This window comes from Manacus candei, unplaced genomic scaffold (assembly GCF_025592945.1).
Source record: "Manacus candei isolate 608988 ecotype Guabito, Panama unplaced genomic scaffold, ASM2559294v1 h1tg000159l, whole genome shotgun sequence".
NCBI lineage: Eukaryota > Metazoa > Chordata > Aves > Passeriformes > Pipridae > Manacus > Manacus candei.
Window position 1 is genome coordinate 2,964,507 of NW_026138207.1, and position 21,527 is coordinate 2,986,033.

Here is a 21,527-nt window from a genome sequence, read left to right on the forward strand (position 1 = left end):
GATCCAGCCATACTAATAACCACAGATGCCAACGTGACTGTTTCCTTAATGCCTGTCTTGTTTTTCTCTAAAGGGTTGGTTGAGATCTCGAAGGAATCAAATGGCTCTTAGGGGGGTGCTAATGTAAATCAGTCTGCATGGACCAAAGAGACTTTGCCTTTCATGTGTGTTGGTGTGGTATAGCTAAAGCTTCAAGTCAGGCCTTTCAGTGCATTGTATCTGTCATCCTCAGGCCTCTCTATGCTGCCCTTTGGAATCGCGATTTTAAATTACAGTTCAAAATGCTAAACCTCCCCATTCTGCCCATTGCTTGTTTGTGCTCTGCTGATGCAGTGACAGTATTAAGCCCTGAAAATGCTCTTTCTCTTGGGTACACGAGTGGGAATGGTGAAGAGGATCTAAGTGTTCCTCTTCAGAGATCCAGACATTGCCATGAAGTATTCAGGAACATGATTGGAGACTGGTCCATGTTTCATCTGCTGTCTTGCAAAAGGCCATGTGGTACCATAACTTCTTCTTTCCTTGAAGTCCTTCCCAGGCTCTATATCCTGACAATAATCATGCAGAAGCATTGTATGCAATGACAAATATATGAGCCATGTACAATGAAGTACTGTGAGATGCTCTGGTTTTTGTCTGACATTAATGTATTTTTCCTTTACTGTCTTGGAAATTTTTGTGTACTTCTGAATTTTTTATTAAATCATATTTTTTTTTCCAGTGTTATCATAAACAGTATCTGATGAGCTGAACCAAAATTTGCACTTAGATGTGCTCTTGGAATCAGCACATCCAAATCATACCAAATCGTGTTTCAGTAGGCATTCAGCTACTGAGCTTTTGACAGAGCTCTGTGCTGCAGTTCAACCTTGATGTCGTAGTTGCAGCTGATGAGTAAACACAGATGTGTGGAAGAGGACAGCACTGATGTTTTGAGGCTGTGGGAGGGAGCTGGCACTTGAAGGAGTGAGTAGTTTTAGCCTGTTGAAACTGATTTTGTAAAGAGAAGAACTCAGAGCAAAACTTTGCAGAAACAAACTTGAAGTGCTTGAGAAATAGCAAGAGTGCAAAACCTGACATTTTGTGGAAATCTCACTTCAAACTTTTTTAGATCTTATAAAACATGACATGACTTAACAGACAACAGATACAGTACAAGAAGAGCATGATTAAAAATTAGCTGTTGAAAATACCAGTGTTGAAGATACTTCAGTGCACCGCTTGGTGCATCTTGGAGACTAGTTACCAATAACTGTGCAGCAGAACTGACAGCATTGGATAGGGTTAGAAACAAATATGCCTCATGAGTTGGAATAGGAAACGGTGTACTGGACTCTGGGGATGAGTCTCTCTGTGTGCCTGTTCCTCTGCGTTAATCTTTGTGGATTTATGGAGCCAATTCTTGATCATGTGATCATGTGATGTTTTTTAAAGTATCTGGACATTATAAAGCTTAAAAAAATTATTTTAAATTGAAGCCCATGCAACCTCTCATGTGTAATAGATGGTTTGTCAAAAAGCATTTCATTTTACTGCATTTAAAGTAAGTGAAAAAAACCCAGTATTGCATTAAGTTTGTCAGTGACAAGAGAATCCTTGTTATGGATTGGAAATAACTGTAAGAGTGAAAGAGGGAAAGTAAGAAAAAAAAATGGCAGTATGTAATCAAAATAACAAGGACCTGCGTGCATGCTTGCTTACATTTTTCTTTCCAAAGCAGTAACTTACAGCATTACTTCCATCAACCTATTAAAGCAAAAATTCAATCTTTCTGTTTCAAGAATGTGTGAAATGATTGTTTGGAGGTGGCCTACAATGTAAAGAAATCTAAGTGACATTTCCCTTTCTAACAGCTTTACCATAATGAAGCAGAGAACTATAAACTGAAGAGCAGTCATTTTCCCTCACCTACTGAGGTTTTATGCAGACTATCTCTCAGGAAAGATCAATTTAATTTGTCTTGTTTGAGAAGTACCACATTCTGTGAAGAATATTAAATGGAACAAAAAACAGATCTCAAAATGTTCAGTATTTCATATCCTAATTTAAAAAAAAAAATAAATAAATTGTGGATGGGATATAGTGATTTTCGCTTGTCAAGAAATGAAAAAGTTGTAACTGCCAATCATTTTTCTCAGAGGCATTTTTTTCTCACTACCTGGAATCTCCTGCCACTTTTGATAATATCTGCTGTATTAAGCATCCATCAACACAAATAAGAAAATAACACTACTTTATAAACTGAAGATTGTATGCAGTAAAATAGATGGGGCAATAGGCCTGTTAAGAAAATATACAGAGACAAGTTTTCAAGCTCTACTGTGAAAGACACAAAGGTATGATTGAAGGACTTGTGATGAGTGGGAGTGTTCTGCAGCAAGGCTGAGATCTTGCATTCAGCACTGAATTTGCATTCAGCCTCTTTGGCTGCAGGTGAAATACCCTCGTGGTTGCTGGAAATTATTTTCCGATTTCTAGGTGCTTTTTGAGACTTGTTAAATTTTCCTGTTTGGCATCAAGAGAAAGCCAAGTCCTTTAGTAGTACTTGAGGTGCAGTCTGGGAGGGAGGCCAGCATCCAGGGTAGAACAGTACATAGCATTGAGGCAGCACATCTGCCAGAGGTGGGAAAAGGGAAAAGCTTTCTGTCACCCTAAAACTCCACTGAGTGCTATTTTTTAAAAGATGTAAAAGTGGAAAAGGGTAATCAAATTTTAAGATACATTCTGTTCCATCCTTGGAGGTATTTAAAAGCTACGTAGATGTGGCACTTAAGGACATGGTTTAGTGGTGGATTTGGCAGTGCTGGGTTAATGGTCAGACTCAGTGATCTTAAAGATCTTTTCCAACCTAAATGATTCTGTGATTTTAAAAATATCTGAATTAAAGTTGACATCCTTCTACTGTGTCCTTTATCTGTGATAAAACTTGTCAGCCTGTACCTCAGGGGGAAGCACTTCAGTTTTACTCTGTGTAATCAAAAGGAACGGTCTTGGAAATACCCTAGTTTTTTATTCTGAATATTTTTTATATTGCTGATTGTATGTAAAATTAACAATTGTAAGTGGCTGTTAAATATCACTTTTTGTTACAGGGAAATTTCATGAGTGTTTTAAATCCCGATTCGTGAATGGTAGACCTGCTGAACTTTTATGTTTACAGCTAGTTCTTTTGAAACAGCAGTTTTTAGAAAGTAGGGCATATAATAAAATTTAGACTTTTAATACTCTAAATCTGAACACACACACATGATTTGATTTAAAATCTAATAGTTTTTAGGAGACCTCAAAGGTTTGAGCTTTTAAAAAAATATCGAACTCTTTTGGAGGGAAGAAATTAATTTTATGATCCTTCATCCTGCATTTCCTTTGAAAAGAAAGTCACCCTGAAAACAGAAGACAAAAGATGTGTTTTCTGCATCCATTTAATTTCTGCATTTATATATGTAATACTAACTCTGTGGAAGAATAAGACTATGACATCTCTGCATCCATACATCTATTTAATTATCATGGTACCTTTTAATATCTGACCCCCTAAAACCAGATCTCCCTGATATCCAATTTTTTTTTTTTATGATTAAAGCACTGTGGTTTCATTTCTTTAGAGACTGGAGAAATTTCCCTTGTGTAGCCTTTCCTTTAACTATACATACATATGGAAGTGCCCCAAAGAAGGAAGTAACAGTGATGCTTCATTTCTTTCCATATTACTTCTGTTTGCAGCAAGTTCATTCCCTGTTCACCTTTATGCCTTCTGTCCTTGGTCTTCCTAACTTCCTACAGGAAGTGCTTCCTTCATCTATAAAGATATTTCAGTAAACTTAGAAAGGTAGGGTCTTACTTGGCACTGCACTGGCAGAAGGCAATAATCATTCATTTATTACCATGCCTGCTTTTAGAGGAGTGCAGCTGTGGGCACATCTGGATAGTTTATCTCCTCAGACTGGAGAAGGATAAAGGACTGGAGCAGATCTCAGCTGAGCGGGGGCAGTTGGAGGTGTTAAACTAAATAAACTCTTTCAAGGCTGTTGGCTCTGCAGTGATTACTTAATCCCATGTGGCAAAAAAGGAGGATGAAGAAAACTGAATGAAGCAGTTACTAAGAAACTTGATGCTCTTTTGAAACACAGAAGACCCGTAGAAGAGATTCCAATGACATTTCATTCAAGCAAGGGAGGCTGGGGAAAAAGAAGATGCTGCCTGTTATGCTAGGAAGTACTGAAACCTGTGATCTGGTCAATCATTTACAGTTAATTCAGGCTGAAGAGCCTAACTACAAAACTTCACAGAAGTATGAGGAATGCTGCTTTAGTGGGAAACTGAGATACAGATATGAAAGAAATGAAATAGGGAAGAGTTAGTAACTAAGCTAAGCTTTAAGGACTAATCTTGATTTTTTTTGATTTTTTTTTGATTTTTTTTTTTGTAGGTAGAGACTAGATTGCAAGTAATAGGGGAAAGGGCAAGGTGTTTAGGGAAGAAGACTGCAAGTACTGGGAGCTGGACTGTAGCAGGACTGGGCTTCATTGGAAAGAGGCCATCAAATAGAGATAACTATATTGCATTTCATCCATCTTCCTTTATTTCTCAGCCATGGACCTGGGCAATAATGGAAAGGAAGGCAGAGTGAAGCTTTTCCTCTGCTGCTGAGTACTTGGTCTGGCTACCACCTTGGCCTGGTCCCTGTGTGGAGCTAATACACATTCCATGTGAGGGAGCATGGAGAACAACTGCTAGGACCTTTTTTTTCTGTACGGTGCTTACTTTCTTAAAGGAAGGTATTGAAGTTGAGGAGATACTGAGGACTTGATGGAGATTTGGTAAATTTATATGTTAATAAAACAAGGCATAATTGTGATGGGATTCCTCTGTTAAAGGCTCCTGCACATCTGAAAGCATCTTTAGTCTGTGTTCCTGTGTGAATGAACCTTGCCTGTATAGTCTGGCCTTTTATAAGTGTTTGAGTGTCAAGTTTTTAAGAAGGAAAGACTTATTTTTTCCTTCCTCCATGTATTTGCTAGGTTCTGTGTATTCCTTTAGATTGCGAATCTAGGAACAATTTTCTCCTTGTGAAAGAGTGAGGTGTTGCCAAAAACAGAATACTGCCATCTCTGCTTATGAATCCCAGTTTCAAATCCCAGATGCTTTACATAATAAAGCCTAACTGGGCTGATTACCAAGAGAACTCAGTCATTCAGAGAAATAAAAGGGAAAAATCCCCTTGCTTCATGAAGGAAGAATTGGTGCCAAGAGGAGGTTGAAATGTTAAAAATGCATTTTCTGTTTGGATCTTTCATATCAACTGTCCTGTTTCCCTTTTCTTTCCTTTTATTTAAGACTGTATTGCTCTTGTGCAGTGGGTGTATGTGGAAGTTTTTTGTAAGACCTGTGAGGACCTAGATTTATGAAATACAGGTCTCTTCCCTCTCTGCAGGAGCCCAGCTTAGGTAAGTCTTTCTGGCTATATTTGCAGGATCTTCAGACAATGACGTGGATGCCTGAAGCTTCATTGCTTGCACAGTTTATGGTTTTGTGGCATGTGATGTTGGGGTCATCCAGAAAAGAGTGTGCTGATTTGGCTGCCTGATATGGACCATGTGGTATCACTAGAAAGCAGTATGGAATGTTTGGCAGAGGATTGGGCTGCACAGGCATAAACATCCATATGCTCTGCCTGTTCCCTTCGCCACAAGTGATGTGCCCATGTAAAGCAGCAGGGAGACCTGTATGTGTTTTCATTTCTTGTAGTCCTATTTTGTATTCTATAAATAGTTTTTCGTCTACTGCTACTAAGCTCCTATGGGTCAAACTGGAAGCCCTCTCATGGATTAATAATTGATTAAAAAACAAGAAATGGGGAGTTGCTTTAGGTGGGGAGTTTTCTGTGGGTGGAAGGGGAGTTACTGGTGGAGTAAAGCAAGGATTTCTGCAAGGGTTCCAGCTATTGAACATAATCCCAAATGAGCTGCAAATGGAAAGCAAGCATGTAAATCTAAAATTTGCAAATATGTGAAAATATCTATGCAAAATAGTAAAATTCAGTGCTGAATGCAAATGCTCGGATGATAAACTGGTGATGTTAAGTAACTGATCAGTAGAGAAAGTGAAATTAGTTGTTTGAACAGAGTGATACCTGTGAGAAAAGACAATGCTATTCTAGGTGTTCCCCTCACTGAGAGACCTTGACTGACTGTGGGTAGTGCCCTGAAAACAGCAGCAGCACTGTCAGCACTCAGTGTTGGTCCGAAAGGCAAACAGAGCACTACAAACTGCTGAGAGGGAAACCAAGAACAACAAAATCCCTGTGTCATTTTGTAATCTTTGCTGTGCCCACTTCTCGAGTACCATGTCCAGTTTTGTTCTCTTTGTTACAGTAGAATTAGGGTACGTGGAGGAATGGTGAAGGCAGTCAGAGGTATGGGGTTGCTTTTGTACAAATGGGAACTAATTAGTGTAGGAAATTTTCTGTCTGGAAAACAGGCAATTGGAGGAGACATAATATCACCTACAGTGGAGGTCTGTATAGTCATGAATGGGTTGGGGAAGTGAATAGAGAGTGTTTATTTCCTGGGGTTTTTTTCCACTGCTTCACAAAAGGCAAACTGGGGCACACAGAAAACTTTCAGGAAGGTAGTTTAAACAAAAACAGTTTTTCACACAGCACATAAATAAATTTTGAAACTCACTGATGACTGATTTAGTGAATGGAGATCAAAGTAAACTGAGCAAAGAAATCTTTAGGTATATTATAGAAAGTGTCTTTTGCTCAAGCAAAACTCATTAAATGATTATTTGCTAATGGTTACTGGTTTGGCTCCCCACGTGAGAGGACAGCTGTGTGTTACTTCTGGTACATTTTCAAAATAGCTACAATTTCTTGAAAAACTAGGTAATGTTATTTGGGTGAAGCTGTTTGAAAACAGGAGATGTGTGATGTTGCTGTGGTTGAACAGGATTTGCTGAAGACCACAGCCAAAACCAAAGCATAATAGAGTACTGAAGGAAAAAATAACACTGTTGTGGCTTTCAAATCCAATAGAAGTTGAGAAAAAAGTCAATACAAATCAGATCATATATTACATCCATGTAGCCATGGAAGTCAATTGATTAAATTCTGCAATACATTTGCTCCTTGCTTATTATCTTTGCAGTTTCACTAAAAGAAATAGGAGTATAGACCATTTGACAAAAATGTTTCCACTGCATTTTAAATATGTAAGGCAGAACTGAAAAACTGTGTGTTCCTCAAATTTCTTTAAGAATTCCTCTGTTGCAGTAGGGGCTTGCCTGGGACTGGTGAAGATATTTTGCTAAAGGTGATACATCAGCAGAAGTTAAAAATCAGAATTCCAGAAGCTGCTTGAATTTTTCATTAAAAAAAAAATCACATTGTACCTGAAAAATGACAACATCTCCTATTGTGTTTACAGACTCAGTGCTAGAACTGGACACCAGTCCTTTTACTATTAAGTTTTAATTTGGCATGAGGTGTGTGGGACTGAAATGGCATGTTTAACTCCCTATTATGATTGTCATGATGACCTGCAGATGTGTGGGGGATCAAGTACAAACTTCAAGAGAATGAAAATTGCAATAGCTCATCTCTAATACTGTAGTATACTAATGTTGTATTTTCAGGACTGTTTCAATTCCTTAGGTAGCTCATGGTTAGATATTAGTTTGATTTGTGTTGCAAGAAAGCTCAGTTGGTTCTTCATGTTAAGAGTTGATTTTAGTTTAAGGTCTGTTTCTTTACTCTGACTCCAGATTGTTTATGAAAACATGGGTGATCCTATTTCAGACCTTCAGAGATCATAATCTCACATTTAGTTGAGTGTTTTGAAAATACTTTGTCTCTTTCACTCAGTAGAAAAGCTAGGCCAAAGCTTCTTAGGAAGACAAGGGTGCCTGATTTCAGTGAAGGAACATGATTAAACAAGTACATGATTGCAAATAACCCACTTTTAGGTAAACTAACTTTCAGTCTTGGATGCTTTGGTCATGCCTTGCATGTTTTGAATTTGTTCAGAGGTGTAGAACGTATATATAAAGTGGCAGTGTTGGTGTAACTTAGGTTTAACAAGCATATTAGGGTTCTCCACTCATTTTGCACGTGATCCTGAGACTTCACTGGCTGATGTGATAAAATTCATCACTACATTTATATCTTCCTTGTCATTTATTATTTCACTGATAAACTCAATGGAAAGATGGATCTTATGATATATGGGAGGCTTAAGCACCCTGCTGATTTTCTAAGGAAAATATGAAATTACTGTCGAATTGAGGCAGGACATTCAAGGAAAGCTGGGACTGAACTAGCATCTTCTCTTGCAGTAGGTGCTTATGAATGAATAAGTCTCCTGCACTTCCTGCTGCACCAGGAAATAGTGTAATCTTACAAGTGAACTTTGCTGTTCTGCATATGCTAAAATGTCTTAGGTCTTTAACTTGTTGCAGTCAACAAATCCCATTGACTGACTGACAACTGGAGTTCTCCCTGGGCTGTCTTTGGATGTAATGTTCTGTTGCACAGCCTTTGTTTCAAAACAAGTCTAGTAATCCATATACACCTGCAGCCTTGCACACCTTTTTTCCTTCCTTTGCTCCTCCTGGTTCACCATCTGAATGATCAGAGCCTGACCTGGTACTCGTGGTCTTGCTGCACGTCACTTGTTCCTTTGTAAAAATGCAGTCTTAAATGACAGTCAGATAAACAAAATACTTTTTGCATATAAAGTTCCTGCAGATCCTGTTTTTCAGTGGTAATACTTTGTTATGGAAAAGCTTAAGTGAAGACTTCATTTTGTCATTTCTATTAATATAGAAATACAAACATATATGGCTCTAGTCATATATAATACATGGAGCTGCTGTAGGCCTGCCATAATTTCAGTAGAAATAATGTAAATTAATGTAGTAAATTAATTACCTCAATCAATTTTATTGGCAGAGGAAGCCCAGATACATTGATGGGTCCTCTTAAATTTTACTTCATGCCCTCTCTAATGTTATTGTTGAGAGTTATGAACAAGTCATCATAGTTGTCCACTTAGTTTCCTGGGAAAGGCCATTGGTTTTTGCCTGCTGTATGTAATCTGTAGAAAAGAATCTTTATCTTGAATAACACAGTACAGTCCTTTTAAGCACACAGAAAAACATCCCTTTTTCTTTTAGCCATAGATAACTATTTGTTTATTTTAATGGCTAAAATATAAGAGGACATGGATAAAACCAATAGGATGATTAGAAGAGTGGGAGAATGCAGCTGACCATCAGCAAAAACATGCCAATAATGAGATTTAGCAGATGTCAAGATACCCTTTTAAAAACACAAGTGTTAAAAGCCTCATAGTTTGAAACTTGTAAAACAATCTGTATAAAAGCACTGAAAATCAATTATGAGGAGCAGTCGTATAGCACTGTACTGCTTTCAGTCTTGTAGGATTTTCTGTATCCCTAAAAGTTTTCCAGTGGCACTGTAGCCTCTATAGCAAATGGAAATGTACTGTTTATGAGGCTTGCTGCAGCAGTTCTGTTGTGGGTACTCCATACACCTTGAGAGGTCCATAGATCCTGACCCTCATAGTCCCTTGCCTAAGGTGGTGGTACAGTTTCTGTGGAAATGCGGATTTCGCAAAATTTCAAGACTGCTGCGGCACATTTAAGTAGCTCAACTCCTCCAAATAGTCCAGAAGACAGCTGTGTTAAAAGGAAATTTGAAGTCCTCAGCCTTCAAAAATGACCATTTCGAACCGAACGTGGAGGTATCATGCGGGCTGGTGAGAGCGGAATCGCCCCTGGCGTGTTCAGTGGGAAGGCATTTTCATTCCCAGCTACACACCCTGGCACCAAACTGGCAAGAAGGTAGAGAGGAGCCTTAGCATTCACGTAAGCGTGAGTGAGGATGGGGCTTTCTGTGAGCTCCGGCTGCTCCCCGTTCGATGCAGCGCAGCCCTTCCCTGCCGCTTGGGAGAGGCGGGAGATAGGTCGGCTCATCAACGCTTCGCATTAATTCTGGCGTTTGAGGACTCCACTGCGGGCGAACTCTCACGCAGCGCAGGGGAGAGAAGTTTTAAGCGGTCTTGCTGTCATTAACATTCACATCTCTGGCTTCAGGCAGCGCCCGCCTCACCCAGGCGCTGCCAGCAGGGAACGTGGGCTCCTGCCTCCCTTTGTGCCGAGGGGATCCGTGCGGAGCGATTGAAATGCAAGGCTGAGAAGCACTGCTGTAGTGGTCGGGTTTGGGGGTTTTTCCCCCCCCTCTGCCTCCCTTCATCCTTGGAGCAGGAGGGCATGTTTGCTGTGGATTCTTTTTGTTTTATCTGAGAATGAGATGCTGGCTGAAAACTGAAGAAATGGCCCTGGAAGAATTGATGGAAAGATTAAATGCGGTTTCCCAGTGCGCTGGTAGGAGGAGCTGCTGGTCTTAAATAATGTGTTGTGTGGATGCTGTTAGTGATTTTGTAGGATTTACAGAAAATCCTGGTAATCTGACTAGCATTCTTTATGCATGTTCGCAATTAATAGGAAAGAAAACGTTAGGAGCTTTTGTCACCAGGTTAAACTTCTGTTGATATTAACACTAATTAACATTTTTAGTGCTTGGATACTCCTGAGGCATGCTTTAGAAGACCGTCCTGAGTAGTTTTGAGTAACTGTTAGCCCATTCAAATACTCTAAATGGGTCTTGATTCCTTTTTTTATCTGACTCGGCTTTACCTAAATTGGAGAAATTACGGATTTCTCTAGCAGAACTGGTCTAAGAAGCAGTGAAAAGCTCAGCTAACTGTAAGGCATTGCAAGCCAGTATTTAGGGTGGATCTAAATTGCATTTTCATTAAAATGGAGAGTTGTGTGAATTAATCGTGGTAAAGGTAGTTTTACATCTGTATAGATTAAAAATTGCAGCAGATTTGCTAAAATGGTTTTAGCACTGTAGAAACATTATTACAATTTCTGAGAGATTTTCATAATTTTTTGAAAATATAAATGCTTGTGTGTTCAAAACTAGAACTAAGAAGCAGTGTACAGTAAGGTGATCTGTAATTAGATCTGGGAGTATTTTTCGAGCTACTGCTCATACAGAGATGTAAATATATTTCAGAATAAGAAGTTACCTGGAAAGACAAGAGATGTGGGTTTTGCATCCTTAGAAACTATTTGGTTTGCCCTTTATTCTTAGTTGGTTGACAGATTACAGAAGTCTTGCATCTTCTTGTCATCTGAGGCAAACCAGTGGTTTGAGAATACAGAATATTTAAGGTATTATTCATTGCAGTATCAAAAGCTGGAATTTATCTTTCCATTTTCCTAGTCCTCTGTTTCTTATGGGTGACTTTTTCATCTTTTTCAATTTCTGTGTGTTGCAAGGAGATAATTAGCAAGATGGCTGATGCTGTAGTCTGATGAACAGATAGATTAAATGACAAATGTGGAATGAACAGACCAGCTGTATCTGTTTTCCTGGACAGGGAAAGTAGGTATTTTACCTTCTTAGTAATATTTTTTTTTTTGGGGGGGGGGGGGGGGGAGGGAAGTAAGATTTAATCTGATGAGAACAAGCATTAAATTGCAAGTAAAGGTCACCATACACTATTTTCTTCTTCCTTGCTTTTCCTATTGATTATCTTTCTATTTTCAAAACATATCTTTATTAAATGTCTGGATATTTGTTTCATTGCCTGTTTTGATTTTCTGAATGTTTAAGAAGAAAGTCAGTCTGATATTTGCTAGGGCATACTGTCTTTTGCTGTTTATTTTAATAATCTGTATATTACTTTTTTCACTCCCTTAAAAATGTTGCTTTAGTTTTTCTAAGGCAAGATGAATTTTAAGAATATATGGTAGAATTTGTTGGGAATGTGGGAGCCTTTTCTTCCTGAATTGAAGAAGGATCGTCCAGAGTGGGAGCAGGCTGCCTGGTTTGCCTGTGACACCGCCTGTCTCTCAGCTGTGCAGCTGCAGGTACACTGTGACCTTCATGTAAGCCAGCAGCAGCTCCAAACTGCTGTTTTCACACTTGCTAGCAGCCTCTGCCCGTGTGCTGGTATTTAGCTTGTTAAACTTGCTTTTTTTTTTAAAAAAAAGCAGCTGTTACTTTACAACCAATTTCATGTTCGTGTGCTGGTCCCTCTCCTCCCCCTTCTCTTTCTCTTTCTTCCTCTCTGTAATCCCTGTGCGGGTATTCCCAGGCCAAAGGCAATGCTTTCCTACAGCCAGTGATTGTATTTATAGGTGACTGTTTTAAGTTTCCTTTTTCCCTTTTTTCCACCCCCCTTATTGCTTTCAGATTGCTTAGACCCTTTCTCTGTTGCTGCCTCCCTTTCTTGGGCTGTACCCTGTCCTTGGGTCAAATTAGCTCCTGTCTGGCTTCACAGCTGTCTTTCTGTTCACTCAGAAACCTTTTGTAAGCAGAGGTTTCCTTAACAGCCCAAGATCATATGCAGACTTTTTCCAAGCCCATTTTTCAATAGCTCCCTGCTCAAGAATGATTGAAATGCAAAGGTTCCCCTGGCTGTCCCATGGCACAGCTGTCCACCTTCAGGCATCAAGGGATTTTTTCCTTTGTAGGATCCTAGGTTAAAAAAAAAAGACTATTCCTCTTCCTTAGCTTGGTTTGGGGGTTTTGTGTTTGTTTGTTTGTTTTCTGAATGATACCACAGGCAGGCTGAGATTCATCCTGGGTAGTTTTAAGCTTCTAAGTCAGAAGAGGAAATCTCCAAAATCCATGTGCGCTGAACAGAGAGAAGGGGGCACTCTAAGAAGGAAAGTCCTTCCACCTTCTGAGGTGCACTGGTCTTTCCCTTGACAGGGACAGGGGGCCAGGAAGCCTGGAGTAGCTCAGTTCCTAACCTAGGAATACCTACTCACCAGGAATCCTAACCTGGTGAGTCTGGGTGTGTCTGTAATCTTTTGCTGTTCTACCACAACAGCCTTTCTGCCTCTGGCTGCTCTCCCACTACAAAGTCCCCTGTGTTAGTCTGGCACTCACACAACCTTTCTGGGCTACTCATCCCTCACTACCACACCAGCGCTTTCCTTAGTGGTCTTTCTGCTCCTTCTGCTCTGACTAAATTCTGATTTACTCACGTTCTCAGCCCCTATGGTAAATTACTGATCTCCTACTCCTTACTATCTCATGAATGCCGTGATCCTCTCACAGTATCCCAGCCTTCCTCTGCCACATTTCACAAACCTTAGCAGCTTTCTCAGGCAAAGCTTTGATTGCTTATTTCTCATCTTCCTCACCTTATCCTCACCTTCACCTTATCCTCCTCCAACACCTTGCAGATACGTTCTTTTCTGCTTCTGGACATATTTCACTGTCACAATCGTAAAGATACTCTGTAGTTTAACCTTATCATCCTCTTCATATTCCTGCTTTGACTCCTGCTCCACAGTTCAAAATAATGTTGTACCCTGCCCTTTTCAACAACTATAAAAGGTGTTCTTCTTTTATTTTTTCCCCTATGTGCTTCTCAGTCCTCCCATTCACTCCACTACTATCAAATCACCTCCTAGACTTGGATGACCAGATGAATTGCTGTTGCTGTTTTCATATAAATCCATAAAACAAGGGAGAAGTGATTTAGAAACATTCTCTAAGTTGTGTAGGTTTTTTTATTTTCCATTAGAATTGTGGATTTATTTCAGAAAAACTGTGAAATTATTATTGATACTTAAAAAATATCCTGGTTCTGTCCACATTTATTGTTTTGATTGATAATGACATTTTCTGTTCATTTGGCCATAGTTTTTACTTGTCTTCTTTTTGAGTTTTGTTGCTATGTTAAATTCAACCCTTTTCTGTAAATTTCTGATTATGTTCTCCCTGTAGAACAGTAGCTCAGAGGTTGAAGCACAAGATAATAAATAGTTCTGGCCTGGGACCTCATGCATTGTCCATATTGCTGTCTGCTGTGCCATTTCTGCTTAGGACTCCATTTGGTCTGACTGATACAGAAACAGTGTTAAGGCACCAGCTCTTAATGTTGGTCACTACTCTACATTTGCATCAGCACTAGGAAGCCTTGTGGTGATGGTGTTGTCTAATTCATGCAAACAGGCAATACAGATTTCACATTCCCATCCTTAATCCCATGGAAGCCCCACTAATGGTTTCTTTCCATCTTGGAAAGGTGCCACTATTACAGCTAGCATCTGTTTCCTCTCCTCAAACAAAATTTTAACACTCTGCAAAAGGAAGAAACATCTGCAAATCAAAGAAGGAAACCATGTGTGTTGTTCCTCAGTAAATATGTACGCAGTGCTAGTATTTTAAGTACATGTAACATCCCGTAGCCATTTCAGCTTCAGTCAGTTTTCAGTAGCTCCATATTTTCTGTCTTATTCCCAATTTGGGCCAAAACTTTACATTTAATTTCCCTGGCTTTGTGTTCTTGACAGGCAGGCTTCTGAAGTTTTGAAGGCTGGCTCACCTGTCTTGACAAATTAGGCACAAATGTAGGAGGAATGGACTCACATACCCATCTCCAAGTACCCAGCATCACTGGGATGAGTTGGCTTATTGCAAGGAGAAACAGGAACACCCCCAGGCACACTGAAGGGGTATTATAAAGTTGTGTGCAGCTGGAAGGACCTGTTCTGTGTGTCTTCCCCACTCCTATACTCTTGCAAGCTTACCTGCTCTTTCTTACCCTTGTAGCATCTGTCCCTGGTTCACATGATTTTCCAGTTTGGGAACTCAAAGAAATCTTTTCTGCACATGGCAGAATACTCTGTGTATGCATGTTAATTTGGCAGGCAGGCCTGAGCGTGAACATCATTAATTTACTATTGAGAACTTTTTACATAGCTGGTAGAGTTGAAGAGATCCATGTGAGAGCTCTGAAAATCTGCAGGTTGTTAGCACATCTGCTGTACCCAGGTGAAATTTAATGGTGGGGGGGATGCCTCTGCTTGATATTAATTTGCTGTCCCTTCCTTTCAGCTTTCCTGCACCTATGTTGAGCTGAACTGTGAAAGATGCTTCTGATATTCCAGCCCAGAGAGTATAAAGTAGGCATGGTCTTCCTGACATGAGGTTTAAAATTTGAAAAATAAGAGTGGGAGCTGCAGTTGAACAGTTAAGCAGATAGGACTATATTGCTCATGTTTTCTATGAGCATGCACTGTCACGGCTTTTGTGACCACCTGCATGGCATCCATTTCTTAGTATATTCTGGTCTAAATCAACATCTTTAATATTGAAACAGAGGGACCTAGTGAAATTAGTGGGAGTAAGGTTCAGAGTTAGCAATTATCCTTCTTAAAGTGAGCTAGCTGCCTTTTTGGGAATCTGAGGAAAAATATTTTGATCAACATTAAGGTTGATTAAATTTTATTATTAACCAAGGTATTGTCACTTAAAGATGGCTTTCTTAAAGGGTTTCTTTTTTACATACCAAAGAAAATAAAATTATATTCATATGCACTTCTTCTTGGGACTATCAGTGATCTCTTTATATCATCTACCCCAGTCTTTCACTGATTTTAATGGCAGTTGCTGAACTGCAGTAGGAAAATTCACCCTATGCGGATAGCTTTCAACAGACTGGGGGCAAAACAGTTATTAAACAGTAAATGATCACCCATTTAGAGTGGCTTTTCAGAGGATTGCAGGGCGTATATTTGTCAGTCTCCCATTCAGTTTTTGAACTTTGGGTATGTATACTTAAAGCTTGCAGAGCCAGAAATGTCCTACCTGGACTTATGTACTTAGTGATATGAAAGAAGAAAAAAGCCTGTTACACTGATGCATTTTTATTATCGTGGTGTCTCAAAATACTTTCTTGGCAAGAGTGCCTGGCACAGCTGCCTGCCACACTTCCAACTGCAGAGAGCCAAGCTGCAAGATTACCTCGTGCATATCAAATAACAGGGAACTTCTGCAGAAAAGGAACAGCACAGAGCTGTCTGTATGTAACACAGGGGTCTTGTCTTCAAGGTGTTTGCTCTAAGCTGACCTGCTGAGCAAAGCCAGGGAGCGCGAGGCGTTTTCATTTAATGAAGGACATCAAGTGAGCTACTTGAGATTTTGTTGTGTGACAGCCCAACAACTTCTTAAGGTTTTCAGTATCTGAAACAATGTATTTCAGCTGGAAGTTTGGGGCTTCTGTTTTACAATATATGGCAAAGCCACTTTAATTTAGTTCCATTGTTTCTTTTGTCTTGTCCTATTAAATAGCAGCTTTTATTTCAGACAGAGAGCATGATCTTGGATGATTTTGTGTGGATTAATCACTTGTAGGTCTCTTGAGTTAAGCCTGCAATACTGTGTTAGCTATTCTGACCTCTTTCTAGTTATCCCCATAGCTGCATAGCTCAAGCATGAGCCTCTTGGCTCACCATACATAGGAATGCAGCTTTGTGGTTGAGGCAAACTGTCTGATAGTCCAGCCTTTAACATTGCCTTTAACAGCACTGGGTGCAGCTACCTCAAGCCTTGTGGAACAGTCAGCCTAAGCACACAGTCCTGGGCTGTGATGGAGACAGGATCATTGTCTTGGAGGTTGACTTCCTGCAGTCTGGGCAGTTTCAGACAATAGATCCCCTCACCTACAGCAATCTTGGATATTAGTTATATCCTCAATCTGTCTCTGCTGGTCTTTTTGTGGCTTTTGAGTTTTTGTACTAAAGCTTTAAATTCCTTGACGACTGATGGGAAGTCCTCTTTGAGTTGTGATGTACCAGGGGCATGGAGCTGGCTGTTGGGCTTTCCACATGGCTCCCTGAAGCAGCAGGAACTCAGGCACAATGAAACCTGTGCTGCAATGAAGATACGTTAAAGGTGTTACAGAAAAAGTGTAACTGGCTGTGAATTCCAACATGGGAGTAAGCTGAAATGGAGAAGCCTTGTGATAGCTATCCCCAAATGTTTTTATCTTCATGTGAAGGCTGATGGTGTTTTGAGCTTAGTAGAAGCAGGTGTCATAGTGCCTTAGGTGGTTAAATCCCTTCAAGGACATGGGGGAAGGCAGCTTTCTAGGAGGATGTGGTGTTCAAATTGTGGCAAGCTGATAAAGCACAGTGCAGCGTGGTACTGCCAGGTTTTGGAGACTTAGGTGTGTAATGCCACTTGGCAGCAGTCTGCCTTCTTAAAATTGATAATCTGGGCAAACAGGTCTTTGGCAAGTTGAGAACTGCACTGCTGTGTGATAGATAAGCTCTTGTTTTTCACCTGTGCTATTACTTCAGGGGTGTAAGCGCTGTCCCCCTTCATGTGTTTGAGGCATTTGGTAAGTGATAGTTTTACTAAAAGTCTTTCTGTCTTTAGCATTTCATGTGGCAGGCAGAAAATTTACACTGAGAAGTTGACTGTCCTGGTTCTTTTATAGTTTGAATTCTTGTTGATCCAGAAATGTATCTTCCTTTTCTTTCAATTCCTGCCTATCGCTTGTAATGTAAAGGGAGGGTGGCTTTGCATATGAAACACCAAGATAATTGATATAAATAGAAAATAATGAGAATACACATATCTGATTTTAAAAATGACTCTTCAGGCTGCAACCTTTGTTGTTAAAAAGATAAAACTATAAATTGCAGCCTTTCTGTAAGCAGTCCTGTGTCTAGCTTCTGGGCTGGACAAAGTGCATTCCTTTGGTCAGTCTTTTGTCCTAGGCTGTTGGTTGTCTCTCCAAGTTACCCCATGTCACTTAGCTGGTCAGTTTAAGTTACCTCATGTCACCCGCCGGTGTTTTAACAGAAGTTTTGTTTGTATTTGAGGGAGGAATTTTTCCAGCTTACTTTGAAGATTGTTGACAATGGAATAAAAAAAGGAGAACATGGGGTATGGAAGCAAAACAGGTGTGTTTGGTTATGCAGCTTGGATGAGAATAGAAAGCTGGCAGAAATGAGATGGTATAAAAAGATTTTCTATGTGTTTTGGTCATAGATGGCATTTAGTAGGACGTGAAGCTGGGTTCCCCATAATACAGCATCTGAAACACAATAGCTTTATGTTCAATAGTTATGATGGAATATGACATACAGACAATCACAAGAATGATGAAAATTTATCATGAGTACTTAATTGATACTTGAGTAGATGCCAGGCTTTAATTATGAGATAGCTCCTGTCTGCTCAGGACCCAGACATTTGCTGTGATCCTGGCACAGCTGGTTTTGTTGAGAATAGCCACAGTCAAAAATTCCATTTCTGGGTTCTGTGGAAAGGCTGCTGAGGCTGCAAGTGATCTGTGGGAGAAAATGGGCATTTCCATATCAGACAAATCCCTTGTGAAGTAATTTATGAAGTAAAGGTAAGAAAAATATATAAAACAACGCATAGCATTTTTAGCTTTTTAGTTGTATGCTTTCTTAATTTCCTTCTGCTGAATCTCTTCAGTGTTTCTTACCCCCAGCTCATGTTTTACTGGTCTTTCAAGGACATTGCAGTCCGCTTCTGACTTCAGTGCAGTCGTTCTTTCCTTTGAAAATGGTATACCTGAATTGCTTTGAGAGCACACAGCCTGGAGCAGGAGAGGGATATAAATAGAAACAGCTCTCTGTTGTTGTATGAAGACAGAAGATTAATTATTTCAGTGTGGCAGGTGGAGGTGTTTTTCAAAGTAATTGTTTACATTTTTGAAGATCTGACAGGGAATTAAAAATGTCTAGGTGGCACAGAGGGCTGACATAATTTTGTATTAGGAGAGTAAAAATATGCATTAAATACTACGTTGTTAATTTTGCATGGTGTGCTTAGCAATTATCCAAGTTAAAGTAGTACTAACAGTTCCCACCCAGCCTTCAGAAAATCAGGAACAAACGTTTCTGCATCCTATCACCTGCCTTTTAAAACATGGAAACAGCACAGTTACTCTGGGCTTTATTTGACATTCCTTTTAAACACCGTCTAAGTCCCACGATGGATTAGGGCTGCATTCATTAATGACTCTGTCTGACATTTATATGGTGCTGTAGGGAACCCTTATTGGAGCTGGTGAGAACAGGCAGGATTTCAATTTTATCCCCAAAGGAGGGTGAGAGATTAGAGAGATCCAGTAGTAGTTTGAAGGGAAATACAGGTATTTGAGACCGTCCTGATGTGTGACTGCCAAGGCAGGAAGGGATATGGGTGTTACCGTTTGGCACTTAGATCCCGGAGAAGCCCCTCCTGTTCCCCCATGTTCCCTTAGGAGTTCCTCTCCCATCCTTTCCCGTCAAGTAGCTCCTGACTTTTTGCACGTGGACATTGCCTGAGCTGCAGCGTGGCTCGTGGCTCTTTGGTGTGCATCCTGCCTGAGAAGGAAGGCAGGAGCAGGCAGTGCTATGAGACAGAGGAGCCTTCCCACTCACTCAGTATCACCATCATCCTGGACCAGCAGTCTTGCTGGTTTGACAACCAGTTTGCAAGTTTCCATGACACGTGAGACGTGTGATGGCCCATATAGTTAGACCTATGACATTAAAGAAGAACAAATGCAGTATATACTATCAGGTTTAAAGATACACATGGAAGAAAAGGAAGCAAGGCAAATATACATCCACTCTCCACTCTTTCCTAACACTTCTCACTGCTTTGTGCTCCTGGCAGCAGATCATCTGTGGGTTGGTCATACGAGGACTATTTTTGTTCATTAGGCTCTGTGGGACCTTACCATGTGTGTGCTGCTGTCCTGTGCAGAGAGCAGGAACACACTGGGTGCTGTGTCAGGGTTTTGCAGAGCCTGCCTCTCACCAGGTCCTACCCTACAACCTATCTGAGACTTCATGAGTTGTCATAGCCATCAGGGACTTTCATCCCATTGAGCTCAGAGCAATTTACTAGAATTGGGAAGCACTTAGGAAGAAGTTACGAAAAGCGTCAGGTTTAATTTTATAGCATCATTAATGCTGGAGATCTTAGACTTTGAACATTACCAATGCATTCACAAAACACTTAAGGGGGAAAAACTTAGTTTGCACTATTTATGCCTTTAGAATGAATTTTTTGATGGTCAAAGCCTGATTTTTAAAGTGTGTTGCTAATAAGACATTAGGCAATGAATTAGTAAGTTATTAAGATATGAACAAATGAAACTGTGTTTGTTTTAAAGGCTGGTCATCTGCTCTGCTCTATTTTTTGCACAACCTACCAAACCCTTTCCAGATGAGCTATACTGCTCTCGACAGCTCCCTGCCTCGAGTAACTTGTTATCTGTATTTGACACAGCAAAAAAGGAAACATTAGACAAGCATGGTGGAACTGATGAGGGAGGGAGGAACATTCCCAGCAGAAATAAGGTCAGGCTCATCACTGCACTGTACTGTCAGTGGGCTTCAAGTGGTTTTTCTAACTGCACTTGCTCTTGTTTTGGAGAATAAGGGAGCTGTGCCCCACAGTATCTCTTGGCAGGTCCAGTCCTCTGCTTAGAATCATAGAATCATAGAATCAGCTGGGTTGGAAGGGACCTTTGAGATCATCAAGTCCAACCCTTGATCCACTACCACTGCGGTTACTAGACCATGGCACTGTTGCCGTGAAATTTTAGTGCTGAAAAAATCTCCAGAGCAGTTAATTAGGGGCGAGATAAGAAAAGGTTTATTTTGCCAAGGCAGTAGATGTTACACGACGCGCGCAGGCCGTGCCTGAGATGTTACATTTTATAATACCATCCATCCAATCCCAGATGTGTCCACCCTGTGGCCTTTACTCTGGACCACCCTGGGGTCCACCCCCTGAGAAATGGGTCTGGGGGTTTTGGGACCCCATGTTCATCCCACCTTCCTCTTCATCAGAGCACAAAGGGTACATAGTTACCTAATTCTTGACCGTATTCTGTGGTTTAGGCCCTGATATGCTGTTCTGCCAACAATCTAGGCCTTGCCTTGACAAAAGACTAAACATCTCTGCTATATTCAGGGGTAGGATTGATATAGGGAGCATAGAATGGGGTAAGAGGGTTAAGGAATGTGTAAACAAGGGTGCTAGAGAAAGGGACAAAGGAGGGAAGGGGGGTTGCTGCTTTTAAAACCTACTTATAAAACTTATAAGGCTTACCAATATTAGAAAAATAAAAAACCATTAGGGGCTTAAGGCATCACACTAAGTGCCACATCCAGTCTCTTTTTAAAAATCTCCAGGGACAGAGAATCCACTACTTCCCTGGGCAACCCATTCCAATGTCTGACCACCCTCTCTGTAAAGAAATTCTTCCTAATATCCAACCTAAACCTCCCCGGCACAACTTGAGACCATGCCCTCTTGTCTTGCTGATAATTGCCTGGGAGAAGAGACCAACCCCCACCTGGCTACAACCTCCTTTCAGGGAGTTGTAGAGAGTGATGAGGTCTCCCCTGAGCCTCTTCTTCTCCAGGCTGAACAGCCCCAGCTCCCTCAGCTTCTCCTCATAGGACTTGTGCTTGAGTCCCTTCACCAGCCTAGCTGCCCTCCTCTGGACCTGCTTCAGCACCTGAATGTCCTTCCTGAACTGAGGGGCCCAGAACTGGACACAGTACTCCAGGTGTGGCCTCACCAGCGCAGAGGTGAGAGTCCTGTTGTGGCTCCTGCCCGGCTGAGTCACCTGGGTTTACTCTCCTAG

At 40.6% G+C, this 21,527-nt stretch overlaps 1 protein-coding gene across 7 annotated transcripts in view; it reads left to right on the forward strand.

Moving 5' to 3' along the window:
- Positions 1-21,527, forward strand: part of MCF2L (MCF.2 cell line derived transforming sequence like) — a 161,789-nt gene that overhangs the window by 24,818 nt on the left and 115,444 nt on the right. The window contains exon 1 of one of the 7 annotated variants that reach the window (XM_051772812.1): positions 10,196-10,410. The exons of 5 other annotated variants lie outside the window; for them this stretch is intronic. In XM_051772812.1, the coding sequence (XP_051628772.1) occupies positions 10,332-10,410 (79 nt within the window). In that variant the 5' untranslated portion in view covers positions 10,196-10,331. Of the gene's footprint in view, positions 1-10,195; positions 10,411-21,527 lie in introns of those variants that run through there. One more of the 7 variants, XM_051772815.1, reaches the window with a different exon arrangement.